We start from the raw sequence: 18,311 nt of genomic DNA on the forward strand, positions 1-18,311 counted from the left end.
TCCTGTTTTGTGATTTTGAGAGGAATACTGGTATTCTGGCAGGTTCCCCATTCATTTGCACTTTCTCTCAGTGATATATTCTCCCATTTTACGTCTGTTGTCCGCTGCGCTTCATTTCATTAGATTCCTTTAATACCCTTTTTCCAGTTACAGGGCTACTGTGAGCTGGAGAGAAGCCTGTTCCCTTATCACCTTAGCTACATTGCGGTGTTTCTGTTAATAGGATAAAAACTTTGAGACCTCAATATGGGATTCACGTTTCCAACGTTACATTTTGGTAAAATGTTCCCCCTCTCACTCTCTTTCTCTCTCTCATCCTCCGTATCGTTTACTTGCTAGATCTGGACTCCCCTAAGAGTTAAAATCCTGTCAAGTCGCATGACAAAGGTATCTGTAGTGGCTCAGACAAGAACGGTAGAGAGAAATGAGGTTATGTTTCATAATATATTCCAATTCACACTCCACTTCTGTGAGATAATTTTTTCCAATTATTAAAAACATTGCCACTGTCAGCGGCTGTGCCGCGTTCTGCCGTACGAGTGTGCTGTGAACATCTGGAGCTTAACTGACTAACAGTCATATTTTTCTCTCAATATAATTTACTCACATTCCAGATGTGAACATGCGATTGCTGTTTCTATTTTGGAACGGCAGGAAAAATGTTTCACACATTTGCTTTTTTAATCACAGCTCTTTCCTAAACCTACCCTGTATTATCATATGTGAATGCATAATTGATTCATTATTGCCTAACAGGGGAAGTTCATGTACCTGAATATCACATACTGTAAAACATCTGTGGGAGAATGATGGAACACCTCCTCTGCCCAGGCTCATTGAATAAAGCCTGGAAGTGTGAATAACAAGGTCGATGCTGGAAAAATATTTTGTGGTATTTTACTGAAAAATATCAATGGCATTTTTTTAACCGAAGCCTAATTTGTACGTTCCTGAAAACATGTTTTTATAGCGAGAAGTACTTACAAGAACAGAAAAATACACCAGACTGACTGTGTGTGCAGCAAAGCCACTAATGAGGTATAGAGAAAACGTGTAGCATGAGAGTTGTGCATCAGGTTTCTTTTTAATGATGCAAACAATGTCAGTTACTCCTTTATAGGGCATGGTTTTAATTTAACAAAATTAACATGCAAGTCTTAGCATGATTGTCTCTTGTGAGGAGTTGGGCCCGTTTATTAGTAGCACCGGCTGGGAAGGCTGCTAACCAAAGCCGCCGTAAAACCAACTCGTGTCTCATCGCTTCCATTTATAAAGTCAGAACGACAGTAGTATTCACTCATAACGTTTCTGTAGAGCTGCTAACTTCTCTAGCGTTAGGCGAACCAAGGAGCGCAGTTATACTGAGGGAGTGAATATGCCCGTTTGGTTCTGCTTTTGGTTTTTAAGTCACTGTTCTGGTAATGGCTGATTAGGTATGTTTTGGTCATATTTATCACGAAAGATACTTTTCCTGCTTTTTTAGCAAATGAAAAAGTCAGACACCTGTGAGCTTCCGAGTGAACATCAACTTAACTTCATAATAAAGCCTTCTCTGTTAACCTTTTAATAGGAAGCAATAAAAATACTGAAAATTGTCTTCAAGAGTGTTTTTAAAGTATTTTTGTGTACTCAGCAATAAATATTCATACATAGAAAGAGGTGACTGAATATTATTGCTGCATATAAAAGATGGACAACATGTAATTTTTAAGAGTGTGTATTTCATGACATTTTTCTCTGACAAGGCGCAATCCATGAGCAGGTGTTTTTCTGTATTGCACAAGCCAGGTAAGCATTTTCTTCAGCGAAGGTCTCTTTAGAGAGAGTCTGATAAGAGAGAGAAAGTTTTTAAAGTGTAAATTAGCCTTGAATGGGGCCAAGAAATACAGCTAAGTATAGCTGACTCAGGTCTACAACAACCTTTATTGTTGGTATTTACAGCCGTTATTTAGGGAGTCATTTGTTGTTTCATCAAGCGCACACAACGTTTGGGGATGTCCACCAAAGTGGACTGACTGCCGTCAATTAAATGCACACAGATCTGTATGTCTCCTCGTTGGTAAGGTTTACACAGAAGTAAAAAAAAGGGGGGGAGATCTGTTCCTAATAGGCTGGACAAAATGTCAGCGTGTGCCGTACGCTCTTCGCTTGCTACAGTTTATTAGCACAAACTGAGAAGTGTGCAAAGCGTTCAGTTCCAAACCCCGATGTACTCAAACTCGGCTTTACTTCAAGTGCAACTTTGGTTTTTGTGGTTGTGCAATGACTTTCGACTTTCCGTACTCGGATTGTCCACTGACATTATTTGTGAAGTGCACGAATCAGTCAAATATTAATCTTACCTTTGTGTTGACAGTGAGATTTATGCTTAAGGAAGTTCAGTGCATTAAAAGCCGAACCTTTCAAACTTCAGAAGTCTACTGGTAAGCTTAAAATAAAGCATAAATGTTCATTATTCCCTTGACTATAAAGAAAACATTTCTGGTGCTATTATTAAGATGTATTTTTGACTAGCTGGTTTGAAAATCTGCACAGCCTCCTCCCAGAACACTCAGTGAAACGCACATTTTAGAAGTTTCGTTTTCTTATTACAACATTTTATGGGGAATAGTCTCCAGTTCCTGCTACGTGATTTGTGCCAATTTGCCATGACAAGACCTGTAACCCTTTAATACCTATCATTGTATGTATTAATTTGTCATATCGTTCCTTCTCAAGACACATGATGGTGGTAACAGTCTCAGAGCACTGAAATCTATGCTAAATAAATCAAATTTAGATTTGATTTATTCAGTTTAAAAACTTTTGGATAATTAATAAATCAGCTTTTTCCAAACGGGGTTCTGTCTAGTTCATACAGCTGTATTATGGATACTAAAAATCACCGCTCCTTAAACGAAGTTCATTTGTCAGGGTGTTTAACACGTGGGTGGAGAGTTGATGTAAGGTTTCACACAGTTTGTCAAAAATACCTAGAGTGTATAGTTTATGATAGTGATAAAAAACTCTTGAATGTATTTTGAGAAGGAGGGGTTAAGGAAAAAAATGTTCTTCATATAAATCTCTGCATATAACACCTATCATTTAATTTTGTTGCACACTATAAAATAACAAAAATAAGATCTGTGACACGTCTTCTCACTGGCACCAGAGCTTAATCTGTGACAACGAAGCACGGAAGCTAGATGTAGGTTTTTTTCCTGACCTTGAAGGTACTGTTACACGTGGCTTGCCAGGAACACACGAGTCTGTCCCTCAATGACCTTCAGCTATGCTCAGTAAATGTAACCATGTTTTCGCATGCTTTTTGCAAATCATTACAGTTTGGCTTCTTAATTAAACGTAAATACCCCTCTATTACTGTCACCTTCCATTGGCTATTATTACAGAAGTTCCAATATAATGGGGTAGTGCAGATTCCTTGTGGGTTTCTGGAGAAGAAGCTGATGAGGGGCTTTGGTTTTTGTAAATAAATGTATTTACTTCCTCAGAATTGTATCCATAATTTTCTCCTACATGTCCCGCCGCTGTACATGATGAAGTTTGAAACGTACCATGTTTGGCTAAAACATGGTGATAATTTAGAAGCACAAATGGAACCTGTCCGGAGGGTCTCACATCCATCACACGTTCGCTTTCGGAGTCATGATCAAGCTTTACAGTCATTCTCTCATCGCTGTCCACTTCATCTAGATTTGTGGCGTGGTGACTAATATGCCCATATTTGGGTTCTTTCATACAAATCCTTCTTGTTTGCTCGTATACTGAGGGCATTGGCAGGAGGTGACTTAATTGTCCTATAGCTTTAGACTGGAAACATTCTGATTTTGGCAGCAAGGAGTTAGCTATTGAGTTTGAAAAAGAACTTTCATTAATGCTCATTTTTTCTTGCAGGTCTCTGTTCAAAGCTAACTTGTTTTCTTCTTTAATGAGGTGGTGAGGTGGCTGAATCCTGGTGTCTATTTTGTTGGGTTTCATGATGCCGGAATCATAAATCTCTTCTTTGTATCTGCTGCCTGGCATGGGTGCTGTGCAGCTTGTAAAGTTGTCAGATAGAGCATCTTGGCTGTATCTTCTGTTTGATAGGGGCACTTGCGGGAAAGAGAAAACATGTTAATTACTGACAATGCGCTCATATAATAGTTAGACTCTTAACACTTTTTATGACTGAACTTTAATACCCATTTGGTTTGGGCCAGATCCAAGTCCCAGTGAAGACATCAGGGACATTCCCATTTGCCTCAGTGCCTTTAGATAAGTCTCTTTAAGACAGCGCTGAAAAGTAAAAAAAAAAAAAACCTAACCCATTCAGAAGGGCCAACAGTCTTGAACAATTCTGAAAAGTTTTTCCATATGAAATGCCCATTTGTTTATTTGACTGAAGAATTATAAATCACTGTCATTATTAATATGGTTAAATCGGGGAAATTAAACCAAAGAAATATTTGAAAATGTGACCTGCTGTCAAAAGCCTTGACCTTAAGTAAGCTCTTTTCAGAGGTCTATCAAACGATTTACCAAAGGATGGATAACAGTTATTACATGTCAACAATTCAGTGATTAGAGCAGAACAGAATTTATTCTTCCTGTCTCTGTGGAACTGTGTTGGACACTTGCCCTTGTAAGGAAAGAAGAGAGCGTGTAGTATTAGATACTGACGTGTCAGTATCCAATTCGTGATATCTATTTGTGATGTATGTAATATCTAGATTGTGTCACGTTAAAGGCTTTGCTTTTTATCTTTGAAAAACTAGCATCAGATATTAAAAACATCTATTGAAAAGCAACATAAATCCTTCCTGAGTAATGCTGTATCTCTGCTTTTAAGGTACTATCCTGTAATAAAGCTATGTGTATAATATAAATGTAATTTACAGCATACCCTGAGAACATTTGTTTGAATGTGGGAGTACTAAACTGGGTATGCATGGAAAATCAGAAGCTAGATTCTTAAATTTTCAAGAGATTATGAACCTAGGATTTCTATTCAGGCTTTTCCTCTAAAATATATTGAGGAATCCTAGTTTTCTCTTAAGTTTCTGCATGGTAGCTGAACTCTTGAAACAAGTTCAATTGTTTTTATCGTTTTCTGCTTGGCTTACGCAGCTGTTCCTTTTTGTACACAGCTATCTGCAAATGGTAAGAGAAAAAGCCACTGGTTTACTCCTGTACAGTATGGCTAAAATTAGGCGAGTACTAAATTTTTTGCACTGTCTTGTGTGAACAGTTTGACAGTTATACTACTCCTCCAAGGCATATTTGAAAGTTTTATGTTAAAGGTTAAATGAGGCACTTAGCAAATTTCTCAAATTAAACCTAAACTCTATTTTGTGTTATGCTCACTGAAAGCCCTGGACACCTAAGTGCCTTTTGTAAAAGGGATTTTCTGTTTTTCCAAAAATTTTATTCAACATCTTAAAAGTTTTGGAGTTCCCCTGTAGTGGTTGCTGACGTAACTGTACCTGCTAATAATTAAATATTCCCTGTGCTACAGTAGACTGGCAAAGCCTTCATGTACAACAGAGGAAGCAGAAATAGCTCAATTGTACCTTTTTTTATATGCAGAGCTTCATTAATTTCAGAGGGAGTTGCACCACATAATTAACACCAGAATTTAAACAGGAATCTGGATCCAATTTCTTCTTGATCAACCCACCACCCTCCTAGAAACAACAACCTTTCAAGTTATTCTTTTTAATTTCCATGTATATATTTTGTACCAAGAAGTATATGCAGTCCTAAGTAAACTGAATTCTCATCAGCTGTTGAAAAACGGCCCTCTTAGATCACAAATCAAAACAGGGATTCAGCCACAAGCTTGAGTATAACGTGGAAATTTTACCAGTGTAATTATACTACTATAATTTTAACTCCACCTTTGGCATTTTTACTATGAAATAAGTATACATGCTGAGAGCTACTGACATGTAACTAATATGGTTTAACTGATCTGGTATACTGGTTTTAGTGGTTTTCCCACTTGAGACATCCACAAGAGTGACGGGTTTGTTCTCTTACTGCAGCATAGAGTATTCTTACTTTATGGCTCTAATCTCTGAACAAAAGATCGTCCTTTTCCATTTTTAAAGCCCACATTTGTAAGAAGCTGAAGCATCACAGCAGCCAGTTGGCCCCTGCCTTGTTATTCTCATTTTTGTAATCTCCAGTTCTGCTGGGCTGATGGCTGCCTTCTTGGTACCAAGAAGTAATTTGCGTACTTGGGAGATTTACAGGATATTATCCATTTTGTTCTATCCTGTTTCTCAAACATGGTTTTCATCTCTTTTGTTGAGGAAGAAGGTAAGCGTCTGGTTAATTGTTTGCAGGCTTCCGTTAAAGTTGTCAGCACATTTGTGGAGTTAGACCAGACAGTTAGGCAAGTCGTGTCTGCAGTGCAAAAGAGCGCAGTCATTTTTGTCTGCTCACATTCAGAACAGTTAGTGGAGCTAGACTTAAATCTGCTTTTGTCTTCCTTTGCAGACGGAAACCCAAGGATGCCCTGGGACAGACTCCTCCTGGGGAGTTTTTCATACAGAAGTTAATAGAAAGCTGACCAGCTGCTTGTATTGCTGTAGAAGGGCAGCAGCCCAGGATTGCTTCCACCCATCTGGCGTGCGGGCAGTTGCCAGAGTACCTGCCTCAGCAGGTGCACGGGGATCCCCTGCATTCTGCACTTCTCCGGCACTGAAAATGCTTGACAGTCATTGAAGTCAGCGCATTAATTTGGGATGCTTTCTGGACCACTCTTCTGCCAGAGCAACTCAGCCATGCCAAGTGAGGTAGACATGCTGCACATCTAAGGTTGTATATCATACCAGAGTGATAGCAGCTTTCTAGAAGGCCCTTTGTACTTACTTACACTGCCTCCGTTCAGAGCAGCCTACCACCGCAACAGTGAACTCAGTCCTTCAGGCATCATGTCCCTGTTAATTCTTGCCAAGTAGCTCTGCTTTCCTGCTGGCGCACAGGGTGCAGCTCAGGCAAGGTGAGGGAAAACCTGGAGATAACAGCCCCATCACCGGGCAGCCTGCTCAGATTTCAGCATCCAACCATCCAAGTGGGAACAGGAAGGCTACTCGAGCAGGTATTGGTCTTTGTTTAGAACATATCATGTCTATTCATAGTTACAGTGTACTAGAGCAATCTTTCCCCTGTCAAACATAGTGCTGCAGCGAGGAGCATTCCCTCCTCACCTTTAACTAGCGCAGTCAAAGCTCAGATGGTGCTCAACGGGGAAAGATGCTTGCAGAAAAGGTATTTATTTCATTCACAAACATGCCTTTCTGTACCAAGACATTAATAGGCAGAGCTGCTCCTTGTTCTCTCATTGCCCCTGTCTATTTCAGTAAAAATGAGAGAAAGGCATCTTGGAACCAGGTTAAAGCAAAGAAAGACTGGTACTCAGCATTGATCTTCATGCAAAAGGTATGCAGTCCTTATCAGCAGAGTTTTGCATCCTGTCTGTGAAAAACCTTGTCTGTTTTTAGGACACAGCTGAAGCCCTCTTCATGCATGCTTTGTCTTGCATAATTTTTCTTGGGCTTTCTGATCTACACCAGACCTAGAAGAGTGTACTCCTGACAGTTACTGTATGTTTTGAAAAGACAATACGCCAATACTTGAATGTTCACATGTAGCCCAGGATGTTTCAGTATGTTTCCTGATCATCTGTACAAGAGGGCCTTCAGAGAAGAGGAGCAATTACTCAATCGCTCTGAGTTTTGCTGAAGACCAACAAGCAGGGCCGCTGTACTGCTTAGGTCACACACTCCTGTGTCACAAAGGCGTGCTGATATTCCTCCGTGTCAAACAAGGCAAAGACACAACAGGTCTTAATACCATCCATGCCCATGCAAAAGATTTTTTTTTTACATTAGCTTAGTATCTCTGCTGTGTCCTGGTCTGAACGCTAATTGCAAATCATGTGAGGCATGGGCTGATGTTGTAACTACTATGTATGTTCTCCGTTATTCTCCCTCCAAAAACAATAGTAAGGCAACACGATCTTCAAGACCTCTTTGTCTCTAGTGGAACGCAGTTTTCAGAGAAGGCGTGTATTTCTTCCAGTAGTCACAGGCTAAACCTGGGGAGTTGGTTTGAGGGAGGAAGGTAGACCAGAGCTTTGTCACACATTTGCTTAGTATTCTTCGTCGTTTCCTGAGTTTTGGCATGATTAGTGGCACTAAGCTTCACACAGAGAGTACAGACTGACCAACAGCATAACTTAATGAGAAGCGGGTACTGTGGTACCCACAGTAGTAATGTATCCATTCAAGTGTACAAAGGAAACTTCCCTGACTAAGAATATGGTTGCCTTCTCTGAAGTGAGTTTCTTTTCTGATGACTAGGCCAGCTGGAAAAAAGTTGAAGAAGCTTCGAAACCAGATTCTGAGGCAGTAGCATCTGATTGGCAGGCAGTTTTATCTGCTACGTGCTTTTCCAGAGCTTTGATGGCTTGGCATGATCATCTTAAAATCTCTGATCTCTCCAAAAGAAGCTATTTTCCATAGAGAAAAATGTCTCTGGCCTACGGCATTTTTGGCAGATGCTTCTATGGATGTGATGTGGAATAGCCCTTGCATCCAACCCGGTTGCCAGATGTCATATTTGGCATTGCCTTTGGATTGAAGATAATGACGCTAAGCAGATCCTCTCTGCTTTGAAGCTTACTGGCTGTCAGTTTTTCAGTGAACCGCTGGAAAAAGCAGCAGTTGACAATGTAAGGAAGATCAGATGCCCCTTTCAATTCAATGCAAAAAGTCACTTCCAAAGGTTCGGATTTCTCTTCTGCCACCAGCCTGAGCAAAAGTACAACAGGGCTAATTCTACCTCAGGAGGAAACAAACTCTGGAACAGTTAGATAGAAATCCTCTTTGCAGTGGAGACTCCGTTTTTCTTTCCCCTCTTATAACACTGTGTGTGAACTCAAGCAATGATCTCTGACCAGGCCTGAGTTTGACCATACTCTTTTTTCCTTCCTAAATAGTACAATTATAAGTGCTTTTGCAGAGCATTAATTGTACCAAGTCAGTTTTCATCAAATGCCCAATAGCTAAACATCCATTAAAATACATCTGTGCTCAAAAGAGAACCCACATATTCCAACTTAAGCAACAAAATCTTAAGTAGATCCAGAAGTAAGAACCGCTGGTATCACAGCTCCATTTTCCTGTTCGTGAGGAAATGGTGAAGGTATGCATGCATGAAGAAATTTAAAAATACCAGCAGTTGCTTGCAGTTTTTTGTTGGGATTTTTTTTACCCTAACATATTTAACAGTATTCCTGTGGAATCCTTCTGACTTAATGTATTTACTAGGAGTTATCTGCCCATATCAACTGACTGATGGTAAATTGTTTGTCTGCTGCTATGCTCACTGGGCTTTTCTGGCAAATGTTATGGCCACAATCAATTTTACAGACTGTTCTCTGAACAGGCTGTTCTTTCCACATCCATTCTCAGTGTATCTGATGGCACCCTCTGACCAGCAAGGGGTGGATCTACTTTCCTGGTCAGTCTCACGGCATCTGTTAGTCTGGAAGCAGAGAAGAAAAGCTGGGCTGACTTCTGTACACCTAGAATAGCTTTGTTCCTGCAGACTTACTGGGGATCTGCAGGATTTACTTCAACCCTTATACTTATCCTCAAAAGACGTAGGTTTTTTTTCTTTTCCACAAAGATACAGCCCCTTTAGAAAGGACAAAACCATTTCTTATTTTTGGTCTAAAGCTACTCCTTTTCACACCCAGTCCACAGCAGCAACAAAAGGAAGCCGGCACATTAGAGGAGCATGAGCTCAGAAAAAGCATTTAACCTGCACTAGGCTGTAAGAGGAGCTTCAGTCTTGCTCATTTTCAACCTAAACACAGAACAGTAAAATAAAATGCTGCAGTCAGCTAGGTGAGGTCAATCAGCTAGGTGAGGTCAAACGGTCCTGTGAAGGACAAAACCCTGGGCAGAAGTTATTTGCTCCTCTGTGGGAGACACATCCAATGTCTGATACCGTCTTCTGTCTGATGTAGCAAGCTCAGCTTTTAACATCTGCAGATACTCCCTTCAGAACTAGGATCTCTAATGTCATGTCCCTAAGTGAATAAATGCTTGTTTCTGGTACTCAAGAATCTTGAGCCTATCTTTTCTAGCTTTTTTATTTTAAATTTCCACTACTGCTTTCTCCATCCCATCCTCAATGAAGCTAGAAGAAAGGAGTGTTTCTGTCTAACTTTATAACAGTACGTCAACCGGTCAGTCCTCATCAGTGATTTTTAACTAATCAAAACGGTGTATGCAGATAGATGTAATGTATATGAGATCTAAGGATTAGAGTGTATCTTGAGCTTGTTTACATTTAGTTACTTTATAGCTTTGCAAGGTTATTTCTTATAGGTTGCCACCTCAGAGGAGTCAATGTCTTCACTGCTTCCTTCAATTCATTTGAGGTGACCATCTGTACAGAGAGATAATGCAGTTATGGGGGAGGAGCGCTGAAGACATTTTCAAATAAAGCAGAAGACAGTGCATTTCATTTACTCATTCACCGTAGTTAACTGTAAGGTAAAGACATTCAGAATGGTTTCATACTCAGAAAGGACAACCTTCAATTTTTATGGAAATAGATCGTGTTTATTTTAATTTCTGTATGTGAGCTGAAATACTTTTGTTTCTTTCTGACTTCAGCAATGGCTTACCTCAGCAGTTCCACTAAATAACTCTGGTAGTGCAAAACATGAAGGTAAACTGTGCCAGTATTAAAGGAGGTGGTATCTCTGCCCTGTTCTAAAAGTGATTCTGGTGAATACATTTTTGCAACTGATGCTTTGACAATATTCCTAATCAAGTGCTGATGGTAATGGGAGCAGGGATGAACATGTAAATACTGTAAACATAGTGGTTGTTACACTTCACTGTTTCTGATTTTCTGTGTTTCCTAAGCACCTTGTTTTCAATTCCTGTTTTCAAACTACAATTACAAATCTTTCCCAGACACCCCAGAGCTTTGCTTTTCTTTTTTTCTTTTTTTAAAGTGACACCCACCTTCATAACTCTGTGCGAGATTATGTCGGATGATGTTCACTGGCTGATCAGGAAGATTTTTGGGTGGTGACTGGCTGTTAGGTACCAAGGAGTTGGCATAATGCCACTGGCATTCTCCATTTGTCTGCAGCGTACTCAAGAAAAATCGAGCCACTTCACAAGGTGCTCCTTGAGACTGCCCAAACTTTGAAGGCAGCATTTGCTTTTTGCTACTGAAGACATGAGAATCTACAGGGAAGTGTCCATAATGGTAAGAGAAAGGCAAGCTATATGACGGGGCATATAAAAGTTCACTGTTTTCTGAATGGAAGTTTTGTTCTTGAATGGTGGCAGCGTTCACTGCAGGGCTGGATCGCCAGCTTCCCACCTGGCTGCATTCCAGTTTGTCTGTTTGGAATGAGCTGTATTGCTGGGGGAAAGAAAAAAAAAGGGAGGGGAAGAGAGTTAAATGACTAACTTTTATATGAAACCGCATAACATATCATACAGGCGCCCAGAGCTGGGCCTCCTTGAACTGCGATCTCACTGGCTAAAGGGACTGGCTTACCAGTGTATTTAAAGTTCCTTGTCTTCACAATAACTTTACCTTCACTTAACATGGGAACAAAAAACTATTTTGTCATCCTAATGTTAAGGGTTTATTTGCTAATTTTGCCAGTTGGATTTTAGCTAGTACGTGCAGGCAGTTGTAAATACCAGAGGGCAGAAGTTTGTTGCAAAGCACTGGAAGTCACTGATAAATGGAGCAGCAGACCACAAATATGATTTGGCATACGTTGGCATATCAAGCTTTAGAATGGTAGGAAGGCAAAAATCTGTCCTTTGCATCAGCTTCTATCACAATGATTTTCTCTTCCCACTCTCTCCCACCCTCCTCTCCATACACCAAATGCTTTTTGGGCTCTCACTGTTTTGAACGCAGTGTATGTGCTAACTGCATTCACTGCTGTTCTGAGGTAATAGTAGACCCCTCCAGCAATATTCGTTGCAAAGTCTCAGAATGTCTCATGGTGGGTGTCAGTCTCACCAACCCAGTTTTATGGACAATCTCCATAGTTTCCTTTCACGTCTGGTTCTAGCTCACCCAGTGACAGTGAGAGATATTCCAAATCCCACTCCAATGCTCTGTTTGCTAGGACTCATTCTTATGACGCATTCTCCAGCATAAGGAAACTGCTAATACCTATGCAACATTAAGAACTCTGCATATCAACAGTGAATGTGATGCATTCTACACCAGCACAAATTTTCACAGCACAGCTATTCTTAGTACACGTTTTAGTTCTTCTTACCAAGAAAGCACATTGTTTTTGAAGTACTTTACATACTCCATATCCAAGAGTTTTTTTGTTTGCATCACTTGCCAGAGTTCATTTGTACTACTTCTGCTGTCCACCCCAAGGACAAAAGGGTCTAATTGTATTCTGGCTTACAAGGGAGTTCCTGCTGCAGAGCATACCATAGTCAGTTTTACAGTAAGTTCACTTCTGGATGATCTCTATGTTGTCCCAAGCACTCTATGACAACAACTGGTAAGTAAATATGACTGAAAAAGTTACCTGTTGTGGGTAAGGTGTTGTTCTGAGTTTTGCCTTCATTTTATTACTTTTGGGTTTTACTATTTTCCTTGTTTCCTGCGAGGTAGATACTGAGTTTCTGCATGAAAACTGTGACTTAGAAATGGTAACCTGATCCAGTGACAATTGAAGTTCCTTATACTCAATATCTCTGCAAAAGAACAGTCCAATAAATTACATACTCAAACATACCACACAAATCCAAAATAGCTCCTTTGAAAATACATGTTAGCTTTCACAATGTTTTCATTTTCATTCTTCCAAGATTTTCACTGAGTCTGCAGTGTGAGTCTGGGGATGTCAGCAGGCAGTGAATTTTATGGTCTGACCCTGTCCCCATGCAAGTCTATCACAAACGTTCCACTGGGAACTGCATTAACATCTTTCTACTAAGTGTCCCCAGTCTCTGAACCTAAGCTGTGCTGACTTCTTCTCAGCCATCCGTGGCACCCTGCAGTTTGGAATCACAGCCATGTCAGCTGATAAAAAGACACAGATCGATTCATCTGTCTCCCCCTCCATCAGGAATTGGTCTCTGCCCTGGCTCTCACAATTAGCCCTGAGGAAAGGAAAAAGAGCAATGTTCCTCTCCTGTCAGCACAATGTGCTTGTAACTAGACTACAGGAGCTGCAACATTGTTTTTCTGACAGTCTCTAGACTTTCATTTCTGCTCCGTTCTGTTCTGTTCTATCGTCTGCCCCACAGACAGGGCAGATTTTTGTACAAAAGAGGCTAAAAAACAAATACTGTGGATCATAGTTTGAAACATTAATTGATATAGTTCTGATGATTAAATGGTGTCCCCTGGTTTTGTCAGTAGCAACAGTGGAGCATATTTTTGAAAGGATAACTAGAAAAAAACCTACTTCTCTCTCAATTTCTATCTAGAACTCATTTCCATCACTTTTTGATGGTGAATAACCTGGAAGTGAATTCAACTCAAGAATATGCTTTTATATCCCTGGCACAGTGTCCTCCTTTTTACTCATATCACTTGCCCCAACTCATGGGACTCAAGCAGATTGCAGGGCTGAGTCTTTCCCTCATGCTGCTGGCTCTCACATCTGTACAAGAATGAGGGCAGCATTAGCCAGTGTGCCTAGGGCTGAGTACCTATTTCAAGTAGTTTAAGGAAACACCCTATGGTTTCTCAACTCATACACTTTAACTCCCCAAAGTCAGGTATCAGAGACAACATTATAATATGCAAACACACATGATCCTACCACACACATCATGCAAATACATCTTACTTTCAAGCCAGATAAGAAATGGACCAGTCTAGACAAAAAAAAGAGTGTATAGTTCCCTACTTTTTTACACTATTCAACACAAGGGATGCTGACTATCCCTTTTTTCCTTTTCCCCCACAGGTAGTCTCTTCAGTCACAGTCTGTTTCACTATTACTTATCCCTCTTATTCAATATAGATTTCTATCTCTCTCAGGTTTATATCAAGATAGGAATTTTGTAACACCTTCATGACTTGAACTAGAATTCATAAACTGCAGGTCCAAACCGCTGTACGTTCACCAGCTCAGGGGGAGCTACTTGCCGTTGTGAGAATGTAGTTTTGCCCAGAGTATCTGTGCAGCCCAAGGCAAGTGAGGGAATCCTCGGTGATTCACCTGTCCCTGAAAGGAGTAATGCTTCCTACCATGTCTCTCTCTCCCAAATTGACACTGTGACCTCTGCTGGGTAGCAGTAGCTTTCACTGTGTCTGGACAGCCCCAGCACAGTTCTGATGCCAATTACAGAACTGGGGTCCAGGTCTAACACAAATGGTTACAAGTGGTATTACAGTCAAGCATATGGTGTACAAGGTAAACATCAAGAATACTAGCTCTTTTTAGCTCAACGTAACTAAAAGAGGGAGGATATGAGGAGAGAAAAGTGGCTGTAACATGCAAGCACCGAATGATACTGGAAGACACAAGTAAAGCAAACTTAAAGGATTTAATTAGTAATGAATCAATTACTGATAACACAGAAAATGAATCAATTACTGATAACACGTAATGGTACAAAGTATTTTGACTTACGTAAGGACATAATTGACACTCACTATGCAGTGAGGCCGTGATGAACGGCTGTTATGCACAATAGTAGCGTAGCTCTGTACCCAAACCCAGCCTCCATGCTTGGACAGTAGTCGATAGTACTTGGTTGTGACTTGGCCTTTCACCAATACTGTGAATACAATAAAAAAAAGCATTTCACATTGCTTGCAATAGGAGTTGTGCAGCATCTCTGAATATTTAATCTAGCCACAAATATTTCTGGTTCAGGGCCAGGCATTTATCTAATGATTCACTAGAAGGTAATGCCCAGCCTTCGAAGGTGGTTCTTCTCTTGTGTGACCCTGGAGCATTCCTCTAGGAAACTCCATCTTCTTACTCTTCTATACCATCAGTTATTTGTTTTAAATTAGGAAATAAGAGACTGAGCTTGCTACACAAACTATGTCCAAAAAAAGTGATCAATAGCAGCAATTCCTTTATATAATACATGATTAAGACATGGAATTCCTGCATGCAAATGTAGAGCTTGTACTAGACTGAACTTAGTAGCAAAGTTCACTGTGATTTTGTTCTCTCATTGTACAGGCTTGGTGCAGAAGCAGATACATAATAAGGAAATCAAACAACAGCTTTCTCTTTCAGCCAATTCTAGTAGAACAAATGACCACTTGAAATGAAAATATACGGCCTTATAATTGGTATTCATAGAAGATTTTTCTGACAGGGAGGGCATCCAATGTTAAATTGGGAACTAAAGACTGCATAATCTTTGGGGGGTTGTTTACTGTTTGGTAATTAACTATATGGCTATCAGTCACCGCTGGGGTTGGCTTTTTTTTGTTCAGTTGTTACTTGGGGAGTAGGGGATTGTAATTTCAATAGTAATAAGAGACTGCAATAATGTGAATAATGTGAATAGCCCAATGTAAGACTGACAGAAATAGAAGAGCAAGAGTTCTTGTTCTTGCTAAAAGGTCCTCTAAGTCTGTAGCACATAGGTCATCTCTCTGGACTGCTTACTCTCCTATCCATCTGCACACATCACAACATATTTAAACTTTTCTTCAAATCCAGTTAATCTCCCTAAGAAAATCAGGCTCTTACAAAATGGCTATAGACGGGTCTTTCTGGCAGTGTCAGTTCTCCTTCCGTTACAGGATATGGTATCCATTTGTTCAGAAAGCAACAAGATAAACAACAACATCTTGCAGGACATTCAAAAACCCATCCTCACTGACACCAAGCCACTGCTGTTTAGAGTTTGAAGTCTCTCTTAGATATCAGCTTTTTGCCTCATACTTGCTGGTGTCCTTTTTCACGCCTACATTTCCACATGGAATACTCTATGGGGTGGAGGTGTGCATGTGTACAGATACTTAAGAAAATCATGAGGAATGTGTGTGTAAGTACGTAAACACACCTACAAAATAGAAAGGCATGTGTACTCTTTAAGTGCAATATATAGCTCCAAGGTAAAGGTCTTGTAGCTGCTACTCAAAGATTTAGTGTAACAATGCCAGATAAATCTGTTCTAAAAATATTTGTTAATAATTAGCTATATGCCATGGAATCACTATGTTTCTTGGTGTTCTATAATTCAAATGGTCCAGTTCTAGGAAACGATGCTTACATTTTGGCCTAGATCATCTAACAGATATTTTTTGTAAAGCGGACTAGGCTTTTCAGAACTAAGTCTTCATGCTAGTTTAATGGTCAGGTTTTCCTTGAATTCAAAATGCCTTGCTACTCAGTCTTCCAAAATAGAAATTAATGCTGTAATGGCTCACTAGCTATAACAAAGTTCTTCCATGTGCTTTGGGACTAGCTTTGACTTTCTCTCTCACTGATTTATTTTTTTTTTAATCCCTGTTTTAGCTCTCCAGTTAAGACAGTATTTTAAAAGATGTGAAAACCACTGAGGACTACAGCGTTCATCTTTCCTTCCTAATTATATGTATAAACCAATATTTCTCCTGGGACGGAGGAGGACTCCGTGTCTCCTGCATTTTTAGCAATCTGGAGAAAGTCTGACCTTGGCTAGGGGACAGTAGCTGCGCTTCCGATACAGTAAATGAGGTCAATTTCCATTTGGCTCTGTGTTAAATTACCCTGTTTGATGCTGATTGGGAAACCTCAGCAATGGGAGTGAGGTAAATCCACTACCAAGACAATCTATGCAGGCTCAGACTTCTTGGTGGCCTCCGCTGCAATCAAATGGGGAGGATTCAGTGGCTTTAGACTTGGCTCTTAGATGTGCCATTTGTAACTGGGTGTTCCACTGTTGTGGTTCCCTCCTGGTTTAGCAGGCAAGCTGAAAAAGGCACTGGGCTGGCTGGGCTGGTCCTTCTGGTCTGTCATGGACGGCTATTTTAAAAGGCTCCAGCAGGCTCACAGGCATGTGGCTGGGAGTTCCTAGCCTGCACTTAAGGATACCACTAAGAGGAATGGACTTCTTGGTTCCTCGCTTGCAGCAGTTATTGTTTTAGCTTCCCTGGTGCACACAACCTGGCATGTCATCGGTCCAGCCCTCAAGCAGCGTGGTCAGTGGATGGTGCCCTAGCAGACTCTGCAGTTCTTTTGCCCTCTTAAAAACTAGTGCAGCTCTGCCGGAAGGCTTGATTGCTGGGGGAGCAAAAGTAGACTCAGTGCCATGGACAGAGTGTAAACTGTGCTCTGCTGTAAGACAGATTCTATAAATACATAGGTTGACTGCCAGGAAGTGGCAGAACAGTTTGGTGATGACATCAGCTGGGGCTGGGCCTTGCCTTGCCAAGGCACAGAGATGTGACTCTTGTAAAAGTTTATGTGGGAAGAGCAATGATGTTACAACATGTGGGATGCACAAAATCCTCCTCACAGAGACACAATGGTACAAATGAAGTGATTTCTCTGAGGCCAGAAAAATATTTTGTCTGTACTGGAACAGCTTCTTTACCCTGTCTTTTAGAATGCAAGATCCTTAGGCAGCGACTCATTATTTGTGTGGCCACATTTCCCCAGTTGCAGAGCAAACACTGTGTATATTGATGGTGCTATAGAAATAAATAACACTAGTTCAAACGCCAGAAGCTTTTTCATATAGCTGGAAGCTAATCAAATGTTTAAAACAGGAAACACTGTTTGCTGCCAGCACACCTTAGGCAAATATTCACATCTACATTTTCCTCATAGTCTGATGTTCTTGTTATATCCCTTCTAACTTGTTCTCCTCATTGTTTCCTTTGTTTTGTTCTCTGTGCTGCCTAACTTAAAGTTCAGTTGCCTAAAGCAGTCTTCAGTTTGGGAGGTTTTTTTCCTCTTTGAAAAAGCAATTGGTTACCCTAGTTTAAGGTTGCCTTTTTTTTTTTTCTTAATACCCTTATTAGGTGTAAGATGTTTCTCTCCAGATTTCTTCATCAGATGACACTTAATCATCAGATTGCTTTGTAGAATGGTACGTCAAACTTGCCAGCCTTTTACTGTTCATGTTCCTAAGACATTTACTGATGAATGGTGGGGGAGTTATAACAGTGCTCCCCAGAGGAAGTTTGTACACTTTACATCTGTTTTAATAATTCCTATTACTTGGTATTCTAACTATGATTCTGCACTGTTTCCACTGTTGCCCAAGCATTAGCCATTATTTTTTGCTTCTTGGCATTTATTTGCTTTGAAACTTCCATAAATTTCTATGCATATG

At 40.3% G+C, this 18,311-nt stretch overlaps 1 protein-coding gene across 1 annotated transcript in view; it reads right to left on the reverse strand.

The window, feature by feature from the left end:
- Positions 1-3,363: 3,363 nt before the first annotated feature.
- SIM2 (SIM bHLH transcription factor 2) overlaps positions 3,364-18,311 on the reverse strand; it is a 58,552-nt gene continuing 43,604 nt past the window's right edge. Inside the window, exons 8-11 of the mRNA XM_050913441.1 lie at positions 14,654-14,801; positions 12,593-12,761; positions 11,034-11,442; positions 3,364-4,091 (exon numbers count right to left, since the gene is read on the reverse strand). Of these exons, the coding sequence (XP_050769398.1) occupies positions 3,364-4,091; positions 11,034-11,442; positions 12,593-12,761; positions 14,654-14,801 (1,454 nt within the window). The remainder of the gene's footprint in view (positions 4,092-11,033; positions 11,443-12,592; positions 12,762-14,653; positions 14,802-18,311) is intronic.

This window comes from Gymnogyps californianus, chromosome 1 (assembly GCF_018139145.2).
Source record: "Gymnogyps californianus isolate 813 chromosome 1, ASM1813914v2, whole genome shotgun sequence".
NCBI lineage: Eukaryota > Metazoa > Chordata > Aves > Accipitriformes > Cathartidae > Gymnogyps > Gymnogyps californianus.